Source organism: Gymnoscopelus braueri (assembly GCF_963280865.1).
Source record: "Gymnoscopelus braueri genome assembly, chromosome: 7".
Lineage (NCBI taxonomy): Eukaryota > Metazoa > Chordata > Actinopteri > Myctophiformes > Myctophidae > Gymnoscopelus > Gymnoscopelus braueri.
The window spans coordinates 44754304-44771487 of record NC_137608.1 but is presented as its reverse complement, the minus strand read 5'-3'; the positions used below and the strand labels follow the sequence as shown (position 1 = coordinate 44771487).

At 41.9% G+C, this 17184-nt stretch overlaps 1 protein-coding gene across 1 annotated transcript in view; it reads left to right on the top strand.

Moving 5' to 3' along the window:
• The window catches only part of kcnt1b (potassium sodium-activated channel subfamily T member 1b), a 148357-nt gene that overhangs the window by 91152 nt on the left and 40021 nt on the right, over positions 1–17184 (top strand). The window contains exons 6-12 of the mRNA XM_080432528.1: positions 1604–1663; positions 1799–1847; positions 3202–3261; positions 6894–6968; positions 8358–8441; positions 12040–12134; positions 16034–16217. Coding sequence (XP_080288654.1) covers positions 1604–1663; positions 1799–1847; positions 3202–3261; positions 6894–6968; positions 8358–8441; positions 12040–12134; positions 16034–16217 — 607 coding nt within the window. The remainder of the gene's footprint in view (positions 1–1603; positions 1664–1798; positions 1848–3201; positions 3262–6893; positions 6969–8357; positions 8442–12039; positions 12135–16033; positions 16218–17184) is intronic.

Genomic DNA, 17184 nt, shown 5'->3' with positions numbered 1-17184 from the left:
TATTTGCCTCTGAAATGTAGTGGAGTATAAGTAAAAGTACTGAAAATTGGAAATACTCCAGTAAAGTATAAATACCTCAAAACTTTACTTAAGCACAGTACTTGAGTAAATGTACTTAGTTACTTTACACCACTGCAAAGCACTCCACAGCCAAGGCCCAACAGCAGGTCTTCTTGACACAGCTCAGCACCCACAAAAGAAAATAGGAGAGACAGCCTTTTCTTTCTATGCACCAAAACGGTGGAACGTACTTCCTGGGGAGTTTATAGAGAGGTTAACTCCACCGAAACTTTTAAACATAAGCTAAAGACACATCTCTTTAGGTTAGCCTTCCCCTTACTTTTTAGGTTAGTCCTCTCTTGGCACCTTATATGGTTCTGCAGCACTTTATTAATAATATGTTTCCTGTCTATGATTCTAAGTTATTGAATGTTATTTCCAGGATTTCTTATCCTGCTACACTAATTGACGAGGACAACTATGGAGTGTGGTGGAGTCAGTGTCCACTCGGGTAAAACCGTAGATGCATGCTCCATATAACTCCACACTTTTGCCCAAATATTACTGGTACAACAATAGCTGCTTTCCATACCGTTACTGTACTTGCACGATGTACAGTTAATATGAAACTAATTATTACGCAATACTTTTGCAATTCACTTCCGCATGTTCTGCAACGTCAAAATCGTCACGATTTTGCTAAAGAGATCCAGCCCTTCCCCTTTTCACTGGCACACACACACACACACCACGTTGAAGAATTGAAATAAGCAGCAGTATTTCTTAGCAATTAAAGCAAGTAAGTTACATTAAATAATTACCCTGTTGTCCTGCAGCGCATGACCGATAGAGATCTCCATATATGGCCATATCAGTTGGATCACTGGTGCAACGTAGCTGTGAGGTGGCTCAGGTGGCTGTGAGATGCAAAGTGGACACTATACGTCACGCTAGATGTTCGGGCCGCAAAGCCCATGATTTTATGCATATTCTGTGTTTTTGCCTGGTGTTTGCTATGTTAATTTCTATACCTGACTTATCTCTTAATTGTGAAGTATTTGAATTATGTCCTGCCTGTGAAGCACTTTGAACTGCAACTCTGTATGAAAGGTGCTATACAGCTTTGCATTGGGCATTTTATTCAAATGAAAATGAAATATTGCTCATTGCTGTGGCAATAATGCAAATAATGTTGACACTAAACACAATACAGACCTTCTTTAGCGTGCATTTATCATTTGTGTCTATCCACCTCTAGTATCATTTGTTAATATTTGTTATCAGGATGCAATAAATGGTTTTGTGTTTTATCTCTGTGCCCAAGACACAAACGCTCCAAATAGCATGAATGGCCCGTCCTCGTGTCTCTGTGCAGCGATGTGGAATTCATACATAGATGGTTTTATCATGCACCGTGCTAGCAGCTCTTAAAGACGCAGCAGGCTGTTCCTTTATGGCAATAAACTGACTGGACCATTTCGCCGTGGGGGACGTTTTCTAGGCTCGCTGCGTGCGTGTGCATGTGCTCGTACACGCTCATAGACACAAATACGGAGGCAAACAAGCAAATCTTTCACACTTCTTTTTCCTTTTTCTTTCACAGTCCAAACTGTCACAACAGCACAAGGAGTGAAGACCCGAAAGACAACGCCACAATCAACTGGTAAGATTCTCGTCAAAATGTCAATTACTTTGCAGTGAATTATAACACATTTAGTTATCCCTGTATAGCATTATATGGTGTATGAAACAAGTCAAATATTGAATTTGAATTTACTTTTACCTTTTGTTTTGACAGGGAGTTGATTTTTTGGGTTAACAGACGGGTTCCTGTATGGGCGATACAGGTGAGAGGAATTAACTCTAAAGGCACCATCACACGTACACGTCAGAAGCGTTGGTGTCCCGTTCACTTCTGTTCTAGGCAAGCGAAGGAGTGAAGTTTCACGTCACGTTCAGCGAGTGGAGTTGGTGAACTTTGACCGGGCACCAACCAATAGGAAGCGTGTGGTTGACCTCACTTGGCAAGCGTTTTGCTTGTAGTCTCTTTCAGTGAGCCAACCACTCCAACCTGAGTAAAACAAAACTACACACCAGAAAAGCGGCACTGCAAGATCCACAAGACAACATGAAAGGGCCGTTCACAACAAGCACTATAACTATGAAGATATACTTAAAAAAACATTTTAAGTCAAGTGGATGGCAGAGTCCACACCATAACTATAACAAAGACAATGGCGAACAATATAGTTATAGTGCTTGGGGTGAACGGCCCTTAATATACGTTAGACATATCAGCATGCGTTGGCAATCCCCCTTCCGACGCGCATGTGTGACCATGCCCTTACAAGAAACTGTAACTCCTGAGTGTTAATTGAACTCTGCGAGTGTGCAAATAAAATCTAATTACATTTGAATACTCTTGATATAAAGGGATAAATTAACCCTGAGGAACAGTATAGCCAAATTCCCTGTAAATACCACCATGCATGAACTGAATCTGAGACTTTATTTGACCACAATGACACCATTCGGGGCCGCGTCTCTCTGCAAGCTGAGCGGGTTACAAAAGTGCTCTGTTGTTCTGACAGGGTCGCAGCACTTGAAAAGCGGAGCACTTTGCTATTCAATGCATAGGGCCTGACGTAAAGGTCAGTGGGCGGTATGGGTGCCTGGCAGCGGACCTACTCCTATGTCCTACTCCTTAATAGTTGCGGAGGACCAGAGCTTGAATCCTCCTGACTTGTTATCGCATGTCTTCCCTTCTCTCTGACCTCGGTTTCCCGTCTCTCTACACCAGTAATTTCCATACAAAGGGTTGGGTCGCGGGCCCGCTTTTACGGGTCATAAGTAAATATTTCTGACGTTTTCATCACTTTTCAAAAATAGTGAAAATTCCCATTCTACTGTACAAGGCCGCAATGCATTGCATCGTGACACAGCATATCATTGTAAGTCTGGGTCCCGGGGAGACACTCAATTTCTCTTTTGGGTCTCACGCTGAAACAGTTTGGGAATCCCTGCTCTACACTTTAGTATCTAATAGAACAATAAAAACTGGTCAGTGGAAACGGAGTGAGAAACAGATTTAGCGTGTTTTAAAGCCATTTGTAGAGCGGCTGATGCTCCACAGAGGCTGTTCAGATTGCATGAGTTGTTGTGTTGTAATCTGTCTCCCTCTTCTCTTCCTCTCTGCCTCAGGTGACAGTGGCCTTAATCAGTTTCCTGGAAACCATGCTGATCACATATCTCTGCTACAAGGTAAAGAACCTGGCATTGATGGAAGAAGTACTCTGATTCTGTTTTTACTCAAGTAAAAGTAGAAAAGGCTGTTATTCAACATGTTACTTGAGTAAAAGAAGAAGTATTGGTGTCAAACATTAGTAAATACTAATTTGTCAGACTTTTTTACAAAAAATTACAAAGTATGGAAAAATGGACATACTCCAAAGTAAAAGCACCTCAAAATTGTATTTGAGTATATGTACTTGGAACCTGGCCGTCGGCCCACAAACGTGCATTTCCTGCTCCCCGGTGTAACCACTGTCTGGCAAACATCCCATAATTACATTTGTCTTGAGCTCACATCTTTCACCGCTCATTATTACAGTGTGTCAGTGCTGTGTACATGATAGCCAGTGGTGCCAGATTTTGTGAGAGAAATAAGCAACCAGGTCTAGGAAACCAAGCCCAAAGAAACGACTATAGGCCACATGAGCACTTTAAACCTATATACTGTACACATCAGCTATTTGAAACATTCTAACAACACAAATCTGGTACGGGGCTCCCTGGCACAAATATTTTCAGATGGGGGTTAGGGACAAATAAATATTCATTTGGGGGTCCATGACATGACAAAAAAAAAGGGAAACATCAAGCCCAAATAAACTACACTTTAGAAACAAGCCCAAAAACGCAACCTGCAACTACTAATATTTACAAACGACTATACAGCAAAACAAGCCCAAAGTCGCTTATAAGAAGCAAACATGGCAACACTGATGATAGCCGTTAGACATGGTAGATGTGTTAGACTCTGGTGTCTATTAGTCGGTCTCTCAAAGTGCCGTCACAAAGCTTGTTCTGGTAAGTGCTAAAGTTACCAGAAAAGTCTTACATGATGATTCAGAGCCCAAGAGTTCAAAACTTTTAATCCCTATATGAGTGGATCAGATTTGGATTTGGGGTCTTTAAAGATATTATTTGATTAATAAAAACGTAATATTTCTTATTGACATAATGTTTGCTGAGTTAATTCTATGATCACAGATCGTCAAAGTGATCCCAAACTGTTTTTTTCCCACTCTGATAAGGATTAAAAGTTTTGAACTCTTGATTTCATCAGTTAAATCCACTTCAGTCAGGACACCCTCATCTAGATTAAAAAAAACACGTATTGCATTGTATTTGGTGGTTGCTCCTGTGATGCTCCAGAACAACCTGTGCAAGCAGAGCCTAAATGTACAGTTATTACATGGACATGATAATAGACATGTTATGACCCACTCATAGGGCAGAACCTAAATATACATAAATATACATACATACATAGATATAGATATTAAGAACAAGATACTATACAATGTATAGTATCTTGTTCTTAATATCTATATGTATAGTATACATAATATGAACCTGCATCGAGTGACATGCTGACATAGTGAAAACCTGTAAATGATACTGAAGGCTGGGGAGATGGAGGGAGTTTGTTCATTGATGAGCTGTCATGGTGGTAGCAGTGAGAGATGTTGAGCATGTCAGTGAACGTCAGTCTACTTAAATAGACCACAGACTCCCATGCCTGCCTGAACTACAGCTACTACTATCGTAATGGTCCATTTCTTCACAAGCGTATATACAACTGACATCCATAGGAATGTGCATGATGAGCTGAATACGTTTCACCAAGGCGCTTCATCGGGTTCATTTCACAGTCAGGTATACAATATGTGAAGGGAATGATAGGCAAGGGAAAGAAGGTGGAATCCATGTATCTGGAAGGGTCCACCAGCCAGCAGGGCCTGCAAACAATGTCTGCACAGAGATCAACACAGCCTGACAGTCTACAGCCCACTGATGCAGAGAAACTCATGAAAAATGCATTACTTGTCACACCTTGACACAAATCGGGTATGAGTAGTCAACGACCTGCGAGCTTTACTTGACACTGGGGAATTGGAAACACATTCTCCAGCTCACTGTGAGCTAGGGTTGGACCAGGGTAACCCCGTGAATCCATACTGTCACCAAGCTCCAGTTTGGTATGCATTACGGCCACGGTTAGTCTCGCAAAGCCAGACAACTGTTCCACGATCTCTGAATGCTATAGAGAGTCTGGAACTACGCCCCTCGAAAGCCGAGAAAGAAGGCTGTCATCTGTTCATCATTTCCATTCACGAAAATATATATTTTGTTATCTCTTTAAAATTTATTTTTGAATAGCAAGCTATATTAATGCTTTGATTAACTTGATTTACATTAGGACAAATTTACACGACTGCAAAGACAAAAAGGAAGCACTGAGGAGGCGGGACATCCACTTTCCTCCCGGACCGTTTTTGGCGCTTCCTTTGCACTGTATGACGGAAGCATTCAGAAATTGTGTGAGTCAACAGTCTGGCTCGAGAGACTAGTCAACAGAAGGGTCCATTTGGTTACTAACTATCAAGCTAATCTAGCTGGGGACCCCCTCGAAGACCCCTGGGGGTCCCCGGACGCCACTTTGAAAACCACTTGCAGTCTCAGTGGTGATGGTTTGAGGAGAGTTTTCATTTCCGACATGCCGCCCCGTGATAAAAGTGTAGCGAGCAGCATTCAAATGATAACACAGGATATCTGAATATCACCAACAAATGCTGTGTATTCATCTGGTGAATGTAGTTTTTCAACCGAATAATGTCTCGTACGTTCCTTTGTTCCTAGAATGGTTCTACAAACATCACATTGAATTCAGATCAGATCCTATCACAATCCATTTGAATAATTAGGGCAGTGGTTCTCAAAGTGGGGTCTGGGGACCCCAGGGGTCCTTGAGGTGGTCCCCAGCTAAATTGATAGTTGGGAACCAAATGGACCCATACAGGTCTGTAACTCTGAGAGTGTACAAATGGAACTTAATGGTCACGTAAGGGTCCATTTCGTTACATTTGTACACTCTCGAATGTATGGGGGTCCGTGGCCTAATGCATACCAAAGAAGGGGGTCCTTGAGATTTAAAAGTATGAGAACCACTGATTTGCAGGATGAGATGGTACAATCTATTCAGACAGTAGTCAACATGGACCAGCATCCCTAGTATATTGAAAGTTGTCCCTGATCTTCTGTACTCTGTATGTATAAATATGCATATTTGTACCATAATAGAGCGCATAGGCATTATGCAGCAGCCTTTTAATCATGTGCAGGAAGCAAAAAGTTACAGTGATTAAGCTTGTTAAAATGTCCCCTGCTGTGCTTAGTACCAACACAAGACAGAGAATACATGATGAACACGCTATAGATGAACACAAATAATCTAAAATAGGTTACGTGCATTGATTTTGATCACTCCATTACTTACAGCAACATAATGCAACTTCAGTAGAAGCCCTGGTTAATTTGAGATCAGTACTAACACCTTGTATCTCAAACAAAGAAGCGGTCGATTTTGATTTATTTACCCTTGTGGCAGCATCAGGCCTCTGCACTTCAAGCAGGCATAATAACTCACAGAGTTGTTATCCTGTCTCTGGTTAATGAAGTGTTTTGCATGTCACTGCGAGCATTACTACCGGAGCTATGCTTTGTGTACTAAATAATTAACGAATAAACAGCCTGATACAACTTCACTTGTTTGATCGTTTGATCGTCTAACTCTTCTATTGACTACTTTGCTTTGCTTTTCTGTACAGGGTAACATTTGGGAGCAGATATTCCAGATGTCGTTCATACTGGAGATGATCAATACAGTGCCATTTATAATCACAGTGAGTAATTAAGTGATCGATATAGTTGTACTGAAAGCAATTACTTGTGGAGGCACAATTTGTATTGATTTCACATTGCGTAGAATGTATGTTTTGTTATGAAGTGCCCTGGGATGGTTGTAAATTCACATTATCTATTCTAAAGCCCCTATTCAAGTTTTCACTGCGTCCATCGCCCAGAAAGCAGGTGGCTATTTGTCATTCGCGCAGGCCTTCAGTATCACACTGAGTTTTTGACAGGATACAAATGAGTCTTACCTTCTCATCAGGAGGTGACTTTACCCATAAAACATCCTGACTTAAGGGATCAATGCCAATGACCCGGGAACCTTCCATTCCTTTGATTTTACCATTAAAATGCGTTTGCTTAAGGATATCCCAGCATTTCATCTGTTCCATTTCTTTCTTTTTCTCATACTGTGGCTGAAAGCCAAGCTAGAACAGGTTAGAAAACAGAGAGCAGTGCAGTCTTTTTGGCAGATGAATGAAAATCCAAACAAGGTGCTCTTTGGTACAAGGATTGACAAAGTAAAAAATGGAACCCACGCTTTGTGGCACACAGCCTTCATCAGGATGACAAAAGGACCTATAGCCACCCACATGAAGGCTGAGTGCCACAACGCGTAGGCGCCTTTTTAACTTTCGTGCGATGCATTAGCCAATAGAGAAAAGGGCTTTTCAAATTCTCCACAAAAGTGCCCTGGTTTCTTTTCCTTTTTGTTCTTCTTAGAACAGGGCATGTCTGTGCTGTATGTCTGTGTGTGTGTGTCCAGTATGTCTGTCTCCTCAAAAGTAGACCAATCACAGCTCTGGGGGTGGCTGTAGCTGAGTGGGTAGAGAGGCCATCTTGGAATTGTATAGGTCACCGGTTCGACCCCCGGTTCGCCCAGTCTATGTGTTGAAGTGTCCCCGAGCAAGACACTTAACCCCTAACTGCTTCCTGGGCACCATATTAGTGGCATACACTGTTCCTAATAGCTAGGACGGGTAAATGCAGAGGACTGATTTCACGTGCAATTGCACAGTGACAAATACCCCAACAACAACTCATGCCGCTACATGCACGATATGATATCATATCAATTATTGATATCACGAAACAGAAGCTCTTCCGGCCATAGAAGCGGGACATGTGTGGCACCTTGAATTGCCTTTGTGTATGAAATGTGCTACTGTGTACAGGGTTCAATTTCCTGGGGTTATTTTTAGGGGTATCGGGGATATGTTTTATCCCTGCTTCCGTTCAAACTGAATTAAAAAACATACATTTCCTTTTGGAAAATGTAGACGGATATGTTATGATATTTCCGTTTGATAATAATAAGCATAGAGAAGATGAGAAAATAATCGATTGTCCTTATGTCTTGTTTTTCTCTTCTTTTCCCCCAGATCTTCTGGCCTCCGCTGAGAAACATATTCGTCCCTGTATTTCTCAACTGCTGGCTAGCCAAATGTGCCCTGGAGAACATGATTGTGAGTACAACACTTCACAGCATAGGCTGGGCTGCTAACTTACACAGTGAATTAGCAATTTAGGCATTTTAGCAGACACTCTTATTCAGAGCCACTTACTAAGTGCAAGATCAGAGTAAATTGCATGAACCCTAGTCAACCACGGCAGGGAAAGTGGTCACAACACATTCCCTGCCAGAGGGTTTTTTTTATTTTACTTCCCCCAGTGCCAGTGTTTAAATTTGTTTTACACAGGAGCCGAGATACAGGATTTTAAAGTAATAAGTTAACCAAGGAGTGAATGGAGCTAGAAATCTTTGGATCGTGATATCTCTGGTTCTGTGTGGATTTTTGTTTGAAAAACGGTTATACTCGTGGATGGCAGTTTTATGGCAGTAAACGGGTGTATTTTTCATCAACGGTTATACTCGTGATTGGCAGGTAAATGTTAAATAGAGTGCAAAGACAAAAACAATTAAGCACAACAAATGAACAAGGATACCAGTTAAACTTCAAACCTAGCATCTGTCTAAACAACATGCTACAGGTATCTAAATAGCATTAGCATTAGTAAACAGTATGTCTATCTAAATCAGTGGTTCTCAAACATTGTCATGTCAATGACCCCCAGAAATGTACATGTATTTGGCCACGAATCCCCATCTGAAAAGATGTTATGCCAGAAGAGAACATTTGTGTTAAAAATGTCTACATTATTTAACAAAATACACATTATTTCAAGATTTCTTTCAAAAATAGCAGATCTACAAGCTCACAAGGCATATTGCAACGTGTTGTAGAACTGCTATTTTTGAATAGCCGAAGCTTAAACTGATTGTGATGCTACAGTATATTAACTAATTTTGCTGGGGACCCCCTTGGAACCCCTTCAAGGACCCCCTGGTGGTCCCCAGTCCCCACTTTGAGAACCGATGACCGAAGTAACGTGACATGTGTGAATATGGAACCAACATGCGGTACAGCTGCATAGTATAACTAGCATCTCAAAATAATCTACAAGAAGTGTGATATGATTCAAGGAGAGAGGAGTGCGAGGAGTGAGACAGAGCTTGAAGAAGGTGAATATTCAGACTGGAAAATGCAGTGAGTCTGCAGTTCTGACTGAGGGGGGGAGGGGCGGTGAGTCTTTCCACAGCTTGGGAGCCAGGAGGGATGGGCACGATAGTCTAAATGAACGAGCATGCGGATGGATAAATAGAAGTGCACACTAGACAAAAACTCAGGAGGGAAAGGTGAAACAATCCAAGTCATAGATATAAGTGTACCGGCTGGTGCAGCTATTGGTACAATCATTCAGACGTCATAATCTATGGGTACCGTCAGGACAATGGTGCCAACCAGGTAGTAAGGCAGATGGCAGGGTTCATGGGGCCAAAGCCACCATGCATGCAGCACATGGATAACATCCAGGGACAGCTTGAAGATGGGATGGGAATGAGGTGGCGGACATACTGTAGCTCACTCGGTATGACTGAGCAGCAATAAAGCTGCATTTCAAAACCGGTAGTGTACATTTAGAGAGACGGTCAAACTATGTCAAACAGTACTGTATACAGTACATGTACTAGGCTACGAAATCAGCGCTATTATAAAGGCATGTTTTAGTTGTTAAAACTTGAACTTTACTTTTTTTTATAAAATCAGTCCAGTCCCCCACACCTCGCGACCACCGCGAGCGCGAGGCGAACCTAATTAACCGAAATAACCGAATTATCCCCCCCAAAAATCAACAAACCCACTCGAAATAAGCCGAAATTTTTCACGCACGCATGCGCGGTCCACATGCACGCGCGTGTCCCTGATGTGTCCCCCCAGGTCAAATTCCATTCCGGCGCCCCTGTGTGGATACAGTGTTTGTTTAACCTGACGTTCCTATTTTGCTATGTCCTGCTATACTATTTGCTATTTCCTATGTCATTGTAGGTTATGCAAAGGAAATATTCGCACGTCCACTTTGTTCAGATGCAGGTGCGTTGGACAGTGGCAACTGAAGCAATCATGAAAAAAGTATTTCATGAACAAAAATCCTGCACACTGCTCTTGCTCAGCAGCATCAGTTTTTATTCAAATTGACAGACGTTTCGGTCCCTCTGGACCTTCATCAAGAGCCGTAAAAAAAAATCTTAAAAATGCTCCAAAAAGTTTGTTTGTTTGTTTGTTTTTGTTTCTTTTACAATTTTCTAAAATTGCAAGAATAGTAGGCCCTATTCTTGCCAGTGCTTAACCTGCACCCGCTGCCTCCTACCCATGACTTACGCATGAGGGAGCTGGCACTGTCCCTAAACGGTATCTTGCGGCCGCTATACATCTATATATCATTATGCCGACTCCGTTATTTGCACCTGGAGGTGTGCCCGTGGGCGTGTTGTTGCGCTTTCCCTAAAATTGCTATCTTACCCACACACGTTTGGGAAAGCGCATTGCGGATTCTAAAACCACCCGCAATGCCAAATTCGTTTGGTAGAGCACGCCTGCAATGGACATAAAGTCAGGAGTCGGCCGGGGCGCACAACGGCACAACATTCAGAGGCTCCCTCTCTCCTAATTCTCAACAAATCTCTGCGATTCTAATTTTCCTAAAATCAGCAGAAGTGAGAGTATCAATTCCTTGTGTCAATTGTGTTTATATAAGATGACTGTCTATTCAAAGAAGACAATTTGTGCGTCATGCAATGCTCTCCAAATTACACACTTTAGTTTTATTCATCGATTACGCAGGAATCGGGTGTATGGTGTATGGTGTCGGGTGTATGGTGGAATCGATTACGCAGGAATCGGGTGTATGGTGTCGGGTGTATGGTGGAATCGATTACGCAGGAATCGGGAAACTTCGGGTGTATGGTGTCCAACGTTACGGCGCCTAAGTGCAGTAGTAGAGTTCATGTCGGAATTAACAGCGTCTCTCTTCAATAGGCAGAAAGCAGTGTTGCCAGATTTTGCGAGAGGAATAAACAACCAGGTCTATGAAAACAAGCCCAAAAGAAACGACTATAGGCCACATGAGCACTTCAAACCTATCTATGTCGGCTATTTGAAAATAGGTTTGAAAATAGCCGATCTACAAGCTCACAACCGCAACCCGCAACTACCATTATTTACAAGCAACTTTACAGAAAAACAAGCCCAACGTGGCATATAATAAGCAGACCTGGCAACACTGGCAGAGAGGGAGAGAGCATAAGATTGCATTGGGGATAATGGCTTGCGCAGACTTCTCTTAATGGCAATGGCATCTGGCACGGTGATTGGTTTTATTATTGTGACGCCCAAACCACACCTATGCATAATGTAACGGCTAGCGCAAGTGTTTTAGGGATAAGGCTGGTGTCCCAAAATAGCAACTTTTGCACGGGAACGCCCCTTGCCCAATGCTAAATCCCCTAATAGTGGGTTTAGGGACTGTTTTTTTTAGAATGTTCAAAAAATGGTCAAACTTTTCCAAATTGTTTGGATGGGCTATACTTTTGCTGTTTTCGCGTGACACCGCCATGCAACAAAGTATAAAATAGGGCTTGCTGGAAGTGGTAAAAGCAGTAGTTTTATCGCTTCATCTGTCTCTCTGTCCATCTACCTAACAGTTTCTCTCCTGTTTGTCCAGAATGATCTCCATCGTGCCATCCAGAGGAATCACTCTGCCATGTTCAACCAGGTGCTCATCCTCATCTGCACCTTGCTGTGTCTGGTGTTCACTGGGTGAGTAGTCCTCCTTCTCAAAGTCGGGTATCCGGGGACTGCCGTCTGTAACTCAAAAGAGTGTACAAAACGGAACCGAATGGAACCTTGCGGGTCCATTTTTGGTTCCAGTTGGCAGAGATAAAACATCTGATCAAATAGGAGTCCCTGGCCTGATGAAATGAAAAGGGTTGAGAATCACTGCTTCACTGCTGTCAGACATCCAGTCATCTGTGGCAGTTTTCAGAACATTGGATCTTGTGCAAGGTCGTCTCCCCTGGGGTTGACACCAGCCTCAACAGAAACTGACATTTGTAATATTTCTATCAGTCTCAGTCAACAACCCCCAAATTTCTACTGAAAGCTCTGCGTTTCATGGTCTGTTTTTGCTAGCCTGGTAAACCATCCCGGTCGCGTGAATTTACATGATCATGTGTTTGTCAATCACAGCGCCCTGAGCGCAGACGTTGATTGGCTTTTTGGTTTCTGCAAAAACGTCCACTCAGCGCTTGGGGCCAGACCGGTCTGCAGAAGACACATGATAATGTGAATTCACGCGACCGGGATGGTTAACCAGACCATGTTTTTGCCATACCTGTAAAAAATTTAAATACAAAGCGCTTACCTTCAAGCCATGGTTACCCGTCAAAGTGACCCACTTGTGTTCTATTCTAAATGTTCTGTATTGTACAATAAAGAGGTTTTTGAATCTCATCTGTGCAAGAAATTCCTCAGTGGCGCTGTGCAGCAGCAAAAATAGAGAAAATCGGCTATTTTAGATCTGCGGCTATTTTCGCTATTTGGCGTACAATGCTGAAATATATAGGGCTTAGGTGGTTAAGAAAATGTCCCCCCTTTTATATTTTTTTCAAATCTCTGATTCTATAGAATGCATCTTTGATCATCAGGCGTAATATTGTTGATCATAAATGATCTCATCCTCGTCATGGCTTACACTAGCTACTGCTTGATTCCTGCACTCCTTCTGTCAGCACGTCTCATTACCTCTTGCTCCAGGCTCCTCTTTCCAACTTCACCAACACAAACCCAAATGAATTAACATGAGCAGTGAGCCAGAACAGACGGCTCAATCGATGGTGTCACTCTGAATCATTGCCGTGATCAGAAGGAAAAGCCTTATCGATTCAGGTGCCCTTTGGTCCTCGGTAAGAAATGGATTTTGGCGTCCAATTCTCCGAGTGGAATCTTATGGGTTAAACCGATTCTGACGCAAACATTGCTTCAAGTGAGAACAGTGCTTCTAGAATAGTTTCACACATAATTGAAGAGTGGCTGGGTAGGGAAGTACTTAAGGCTTTCAGATCCTTAGCTGACTCAATTCTTATTCAGACAGCACAGTGTAAAGAGATAGGAAACTAAGAGCAGAGAGGGGGAAGGTAGTGGTGAGAAGTACTGTACTTGAGTATAATGTTGAGGTACTTTGACTTTACTTGAGTATGTCCATTTTTCAATACTTTATACTTCTACTCCACTACATCTCAAAGGCAAGTATTGTACTTTTAACTACAATTAATTGATAACTTTAGTTACTTTATATATAATTTATTATAAATAATTATTACAGAACATACATTAACCAATTAATTCATTCTATTTTATACTTTGTCTATTCAAAAATAGCAGAGCTTGTATATTGACACATTTTTATTTAAGTACTTTTACTTTTGGTACTTTAAGTATAGTTTGAGGACAGTACTTTGGTACTTTTACTCAAGTAAAATTCTTGACGTTTTTAGACTGAGTAATTCTTCCACCACCGGCGGAAGGAGCGGCAACAGTTAGTCAGGTGTTCTTTTCGACCCCATACCCCAGTGCACAATTGTTACTAGTATGAAGCACACACACATTGCGTGAGGCACTCAGGGCAAAATAACCAAAGTGCGCCCTGCATGTGGCCTTCACAAAACACACATCTAATATTTCTGTCAGCTACAGCCAGTATGCTTGTAAAATCCAATATTAAATGAAGGTTACTACCTCCCACACACCACGACACGCTGGCAAATAAGCCAGCCTCTCATTCTGGCATTGTTCCATCTTACTACTGCTGACTTTCATTTTCCTCTTTCTTCTCTCCGGTACATGCTAGCCTTCCTCCACCTCTCCAGACAACCTGTTACCTCCTCTCACTACATATCACATTATCATCAGTGAACATCATAAGAGTTCACAGAGACACAACCGCCTGACCTGGTCTGTCGACCTGTCCATCACCATCTAGGAGTGTCTGGCAACATTAAAAGCTAGATGAACAAAGCTACAGGGCAGGGTGCGATTTGTAGGGGGACATTTCTTTAAACGCTTTAGCCCTGTAGTTCTTTATGTGACAAGCAGTGAAACTAGTAGATCTATTATAATGCTAGGACTACCAATTTAAAGGTAGGGTAAGTGATTTACTTTGGTTAAAATAAGTGTTAAATAGCTCTATATTCTGATAGTACTCATTGCTATAGAGTGTTTGTTCAGTAAAAGGAGTCTCCCATGTCTCTCCAGCTCTTTATTAAAAAGAAAATGCATTTTCAGTGCTCTCTCCTGATTGGCTTAAATGTTGTCACCTACCTGAAAATGTACTATATTCTGTTTACTAAAGAGCTGAAGAGACCCCTGTGACCGAACAAACGCTCTGTAGCAATGATTACTATCAGAATATAGTACTTTAACCTTTTTAAACAAACAAAAAAATGTTACCACTTACCCTGCCTTTAACTCCAGTGAGTGAGAGTAGGTGAAAATGTTATCTTTTAAAAACATAGCAAAGTAAATGCAAGAAGAAACAACAATAACACACAAGTAAAAGCTACACCCCAAAGCAGGAACAGCTAGCTACTTACTCCGTAATCTTAAAATCTTTAAAAAAGAAAAGGCAATTTGAGTCGGATCTGAAGTTCCTTCCAGGCCCAGCGGGGCCAAAATAAAATAGGCTCCACTTCTTGTACCTTGCCACAGTCCACAGTGGGGGCATTGCATCTGAGGTTGAGGGAGTTTTTGATCAAAACAAACATATCCCCACTTGTGATAAAAAAAATAATGACCAGAGTCCTGGTTTCCCCCCTAGCACCTCGTATCTCCATTTTCAACTTTTCATGTTTTTAAAAATAAATAAATTAGTGCCATACTTTGTCATTCATCAGTATCGCACTCAAGTAGTGAAAATAGCTCGGAAATAGATACGTCTATTTTCACGATTTTAACCCATTAAAACTGGGAAAGCATCTGTGTCATTTTAGATTTTTCCGTTGGCTATTCAAAAAATAGCAGATATACAAGCTCACAGCGAGCTTGTATATCTGCTATTTTTGAACATTTTTGAAAAGAGTGTTTTGTGAGAACTACTGATTTAGAAGGCGTTTGTAGAATCGGCCTCAGGTCTTAATGGGTCTAATTCGTTTTTACCAGGTTGCTTGCTCAACACTTTCTCGACACTTTCTAAACACTTTCTAGCGACCTTTTCATCATTGGCTGTCCTTCAATCCTTTAAGCCAATGGGGAGACTTCCCCGAGACTTCCCCATACTCTTGAACGACGGGCGTCCTCCCATGCTATGGGATCACAGCCCAGAACAAAAGAAAAAGTGTGGTCGTCGACACCAAACAAACTATTACAAAAAAAACAGTGTGGTCGTCACCACCAAACAAACTATTGACTTGACTCCTCATACACAGACACACAGCGCCGCCTCCAACAGCGATTTGTTACTCCGCGAGCGAAAGGGTCCATTTGGTTCCGTGCGGGGATGCTGGAGAGAGCAACCTGGTATTAATATGACTGCGTAATCATTTCTTGTTTTTTAATGATTAAGAAAAAAAAGGAACAGTTTTGGAGAAACAAGGTTTCCACCCGACAGCGACGATATACTGTATACCGCAACCCTCAATGTGTCCCGCGTGATCTCTCTGCAGGGCGTGTGGGATCCAGCACCTGGAGAGAGCAGGTTCTAAGCCACTGTCCCTCTTCAACGCTCTGTACTTCTGCATCGTCACCTTCTCCACCGTGGGCTACGGAGACGTCACGCCACAGATCTGGCCCTCTCAGCTGCTAGTGGTCATCCTCATCTGTGTGGCGCTGGTGGTCCTCCCATTACAGGTACAGTATTTTTCACCATGCTGCATTTCGACATGGCTTTGCTCTGTTCTGGAACCAGGGTTGCAACAGTTAATCGAACTAATCTATTTAATCGGTTATAAAAGAATCAGCAATAATTCTGTATAATAATAATAATACAATAATTTATCCATCTCTTTATAGGCGAAATGTTCAAAATAGTAGTGAAAATAGCTCACATCTACAATCTACAAGCTCACAAAGCATCGCGATGAGATGCGTTGTAAGCTTGTAGATCTGCTATTTTCAGCCCTATTTGTAAGTATACGTTCTCAACAGATAACACCAGAAAGGTTCAAAGGAGTGGTTGTGAGATGAAGTAGTATTTATTTTGCAATTCAGAGAAATGCTCAACACTGAATTGTATCTAAGAAGCTTACTGAAAGTGTTCTTGCATCCTGCTAGCTATCTAATAAGACCTTGGTGGTTTGAACTGACTGACATTTCCATCCTTAGAGCCCTCACTTACTCTCAGTAGTGCCAATAAAAATAGAAAAAAATATGAAAAATGTAAGATCGCTATTACTGCCAGACGTGGGGGGGGGGGGGGGGGGGTGAAGTAACACATAATATTAACAACAGCAAAGCTTTGAAATAGAAAACACAACTGGAAATTAAGAGCGAACTTAATTCTTAAGCGAACTAGGAGCCTGGCTTTTTACACCAGACCATAAAATAACGTTTGTTTATCCAGTTCCTCAGATTCGCTGTGTAGCGCTCGAACAATTATAACAGACTAAAAGGAGGCATTAAGTAAAAAGCCCATGGGGTCAACAAAATCTGCAGTCTGCCTGTTAGATTATGAGATATATATTATGTACAAAGTTTTGGTCTGAGGGTGGTGCTAGAGGAAACATCATGGTGAGTCACTCAAGTGGTTAGGATACAGTACATCCTTCGAGGGAGCATGACACAAAACGCAATGTGTTTTGGGCTTTGTAGATCGGCA